This window comes from Scylla paramamosain, chromosome 46 (assembly GCF_035594125.1).
Source record: "Scylla paramamosain isolate STU-SP2022 chromosome 46, ASM3559412v1, whole genome shotgun sequence".
NCBI lineage: Eukaryota > Metazoa > Arthropoda > Malacostraca > Decapoda > Portunidae > Scylla > Scylla paramamosain.
Window position 1 is genome coordinate 6,358,358 of NC_087196.1, and position 5,000 is coordinate 6,363,357.

The 5,000-nt window shown below is 39.6% G+C and overlaps 2 protein-coding genes across 2 annotated transcripts in view; one reads left to right on the forward strand and one right to left on the reverse strand.

Annotated features, from left to right (window-relative positions):
* LOC135094692 (uncharacterized) overlaps positions 1-5,000 on the reverse strand; it is a 199,737-nt gene that overhangs the window by 98,778 nt on the left and 95,959 nt on the right. The gene's annotated exons all lie outside the window — the stretch shown is intronic.
* The window catches only part of LOC135094689 (hemicentin-2-like), a 25,937-nt gene continuing 25,814 nt past the window's right edge, over positions 4,878-5,000 (forward strand). The window contains exon 1 of the mRNA XM_063995004.1: positions 4,878-5,000. This exon is cut by the window's right edge and continues 74 nt beyond it. Within this exon, the coding sequence (XP_063851074.1) occupies positions 4,918-5,000 (83 nt within the window). The 5' untranslated portion in view covers positions 4,878-4,917.

The window sequence follows — 5,000 nt, forward strand, 5'->3', positions numbered from 1 at the left end:
TTTGAGAGGTTTTTCAAGGTCAACTCTTTTTCGTGTAGTGATAGACAGGAAAAACTTGAGAGGTTTTTCAAGATCAACTCTCTTTCCGTATAGTGATAGAAAAATTGAGAGTTTTTTTCTAGGTCAACTTTTCTTTCATGTAGAGATAGACAGAAAAACCGAGAGACCATTTTTAGGTCAACGTCTTCGAGAGTGAGAGACGGGAAAACTAACAGAACACTTTTAAGACAGCTTGTTTCAGTGACAGACAGGAAAGCTGACAGAACACTCTTTAAATCCTTCTTCTTTTTCTTCTTCTTCTTCTTCTTTGGGAGTTATAGACGAGAAAACTGACACAGAACTAGGAAACAAGGAAAGGCTCAGTGGTGCCAGGCCCTTCAGACAACAAAACGAACACAAATCCAAAGTTAGGTGGTGGAGTGTCTTCAAAGTTACCACAAGGACAGGTACAGTTGGCCAAAATTCTTGTTACGTGGAAAATGTGAAGAAAAATTATTATAAGAGAACCGCCTCCACATGTCACACCTCCCTCGTTCCTGGTGTTTGTGCAGCTCTTAATGCAAGCAGTTCATTAGTCCCATGCATTGATTTCCCACTTAATTTATAGCCATGAAATTCACTGGACCTTGTAAAATAACCTTTCTGAGGCGACTGTGCAGAGAGAAAGAGATACACACAAATTCAGACTAGACAGACAGACAGACAGACAGGTAGTAAAGAGTAATAGAAGTAATGAAGGACAGGTACAGACTGAACACACAGACACAGACAAGGAAGAAATGGAAATAATGAAATAGGAATGAGATAATATGTATGTTTTAACAGTTTATGATGGGCAGAGTGGAGAGATGTGAAAGGAAATAGAAGTAATAAGATAACTAATATGTACAGATACTCAGGGGGTAATTTATCACTTTGAATAAAAACATGAAAACAGAGAGAAAGAAAGAAAAATAAATAATAATAAATTAAAGTAGCAACATTAAATACGAATGATAAATAAATAATAATAAAAAATACGAAAAAAAATCAAACAAAAGCTAAGAAAAAAGAAAAAGAAAACGAAAAAAAAACCACGTAGTAAAAACAAAGCAAACTAATCGAAAATATAAACACACAAACCAAACACTGTATCGGCAGCTTCCCAATTGACCCTGCAGCGCCGCCGTCACGTGACCGGGCCAGGAAGCAATCAGGGTCAAAATCAGGTGGCTGTGTGATTGCTAATTGTTGACAACGGGCAGACAAACAAGGACAGGTGTGGCCAATAGAGGTGCAGGTAAACAACAGAGAGAGAGAGAGAGAAGAGAGAGAGAGAGAGAGAGAGAGAGAGAGAGAGAGAGAGAGAGAGAGAGAGAGAGAGAGAGAGAGAGAATTCATATCCACGTGTTTACTTTATGACTCGTTAAGTTCAATGTCAATTTAAACATATGGATTTTTTTCTCCCATTTTCTAACTCATCTGATGTGAAAGTTTTAAATTTTCCATTTTCCTTTAGTAATTCAATCATTTTCTGACATTTTTTACTGATTTTTCGTCTATACCAATGAATAATTTTGCTATAACTAATGATATGTCCAGCCTCTTCTCTCTCTCTCTCTCTCTCTCTCTCTCTCTCTCTCTCTCTCTCTCTCTCTCTCTCTCTCTCTCTCTCTTAATTATCCTTCTACATTCCTTTTTTAACCAGTCACTGTTCTTCACATCATCACTTCTTATTTACATACTTCAAGTGCTTGTTTATGCTCATCAAGTCACTCAGTACATTTGCGCCTCTCTCTCTCTCTCTCTCTCTCTCTCTCTCTCTCTCTCTCTCTCTCTCTCTCTCTCTCTCTCTCTCTCTCTCTCGTCTTGTTTACAGTGTGCAGGCAAACACGGGAACATGGGACGCCTTCATTATGCATTGCACAAACACGTAGAAGAGAAATTTTCATAACAATATTACCAGGCAGTCTTTGAATCGTGTTGGGACATGTTTGTTTGTGTGTGTGTGTGTGTGTGTGTGTGTGTGTGTGTGTGTGTGTGTGTGTGTGTGTGTGTGTGTGTGTGTGTTTGGTGATTGTAGAGTTAAATTTAGAGGCTACACACATACACACACACACACACACACACACACACACACACACACACACACACACACACACAGATTGTATGATGTAGAATATGTATGAATCCTGCCTTTCTTTACACCAGTATGTATGTATGTATGTATGTATGTATGTATGTGTGTATGTATGTATAACTGCCAGATAAAATTACAATCTTCTCTTTAATTCCAACGACACGAAAATGAGCAGAATGCAGGAACGTTACAGAGACAATAAAAGATAAACAGAAAAACAAACTAAACAAGTAAGAAAGTAAGAAAAACAAGCAAATAAGTAAGTAAACAAAGACGACTCAGCCAGGGAAGTCACGAGTCCCATTACAATAAAATAAAAACAATGAAAATAAAACAAAGAAGAGGACGAAGAGAGAAAAATACCAAATGGGAAGAGAGAGAGAGAGAGAGAGAGAGAGAGAGAGAGAGAGAGAGAGAGAGAGAGAGAGAGAGAGAGAGAGAGAGGAAAGGAGAAAAAGAAAAAAAAAAAAGGAAAACTGCTATGAAAACCGTCACTGTAAAGAAAACGAGAGATGAGGAAGGGGAGGAGGAGGAGGAGGAGGAGGAGGAGGAGGAGGAGGAGGAGGAGGAGGAGGAGGAGGAGGAGGAGAGAGCCACTAGAGGAAAGAGAAAAGTAAAATGAGAGTGACAGAAGGAATAAGATGGAGGGAGGGAGGGAGGGAGGGAGGGAGGGAGGGAGGGAAGGAAGGAGAGGACAGTTATGCTTAATAGGGACGGAGGGAGGGAGGGAGGGAGGGAAGGAGTTTAAAAGAATGGAGGGAGGGAGGGAGGGAGGGAGGGAGGAAAGGAGGGAGAGAGAAGTAAGAGGGTGAGACAGTGAGATGTTATTCAGAGAGAGAGAGAGAGAGAGAGAGAGAGAGAGAGAGAGAGAGAGAGAGAGAGAGAGAGGGATATTTTTAAAGCCCCCTCCTTTTAAATCCTCGCCTCTTTACGCTCATATGGAAAGAAAAGGTGAAAAAGGTGAAAAAAAACATTAAAATCTTTACTCTCCATTTTGTAGTTAGAGCTGAGAGTAATTTGCATTAACTGATGATGAAATGTGACAAAGAAATCCCTCTCTCTCTCTCTCTCTCTCTCTCTCTCTCTCTCTCTCTCTCTCTCTCTCTCTCTCTGGAAATGTGCAATCACAAGATATCTACATGAGAGAGAGAGAGAGAGAGAGAGAGAGAGAGAGAGAGAGAGAGAGAGAGAGAGAGAGAGAGAGAGAGAGAGAGAGAGAGAGAGAGAGAGAGAGCAACCTACTTAGTCTCTTTGTGCCTTTGTCGAGTATCCTATCAACGAAGAAATAACAGAGAGAGAGAGAGAGAGAGAGAGAGAGAGAGAGAGAGAGAGAGAGAGAGAGAGAGAGAGAGAGAGAGAGAGAGAGAGAGCCTACTTTGTCTTTGTCACTATGCATCAAACTAAAACAGAGAAAAATAGATAAAAAAAATAGACTTAAAACTACTTTCTGTATATCTATCTACCTGTACCTTACCTGTCTGTCTACCTGTCTATTACCTGTCTAAGAGATGAAATAAGGTGTAATGTCATATATAAAATCAGTCTGTCAATTATGCTGTCATCTGTGTCGTTCTTAATTTAGGTGCCTGTCTCTTTGTCTGTCCGTCTCATTTCTCTGTCTATCTACTGTTCCTTCATCCTCTCTGAGTCTCCTTTGTATTCCAATTGTGATCTCTTTGTGTCTCTTTCTTCATTAATCCTTAGACTGCAGATGGCTTGCTGCTACTTACCAAACTGACTCAGAATCGCTCAGCGTGTTATGAAATTAGACTTTTTAATCGAGAATATTGCTAGATAGATGTATTTTTCTCAACTCTGTGCTTGTTAGATATCAGCCTTATAATTCCATAAAAAAATAGAGCCCCAGGTGTAAAAGTATAATATTTTAATAGAGAGAGTTAATTTGTATATGCATCTTGTCACCCTGTCTATTGATCTACCTTCCGTCTTTCTATCTCTATATCAAGCTGTCAGTTCTTTCTCTTCCTTTCATTATCGCTCACCAAATATACATGTACTGCCAACCTATCTATCTGTTCATCACTTCACCTGCCCACTAAATCACCTGGCCTTTATTAATGTACTCATCTCTAACAAACTGCTCAATGGCCGTCACTCAGTCTATTAATCTATTCATTTGCAAATCAAAACAATTATCACTCTAGCTGTACCTTTCCTGAAGCTAATTATCTATCTACCTGTCTAATATAATGCTAATTGTTCCTCTCTCTCTCCTGAATTAAGAGCAAAAGAATGAATTAATCTATACATTCACAAATCTAATAAATAATATATTCTCTAAACAGACCTGTTAATTACCTTCTTACTCTGTCTTTTCCTTTTAAACACCAGTTAATCACACATCTACCTGTTTAATATAACACTAACTCCTCTTCCTCCTTCTCCTCCTCTACCTGTTAATTACCTATCCTATCTTTTCCATTCACCTATTTATCACCTACATACCTATCTAATGTAACACTAACTCCTTTTCCTCCTTCTCCTCCTCTACCTGTTAATTACCTATCCTATCTTTTCCATTCACCTATTTATCACCCACATACCTATCTAATGTAACACTAACACCTTTTCCTCCTCCTCCTCCTCTACCTGTTAATTACCTATCCTATCTTTTCCATTGACCTATTTATCACCTACATACCTATCTAATGCAACACTAACTTTCCCTCCTCACCTTACAAACACCTATTAATTACCTATCGTGTTTAAAATAATACCAACTGCTCCTTCTCCTCTTCCACAGCTATGATGCCCGTGCCAGCCTGGAGCGCGGCACCATGGGGCGGGGCGTGGGTGCCAGAATGCTGCTAGGCGGGGGCGGCACCTCTCTCCTCATACGCAATGTGCACAGAAAGGACGA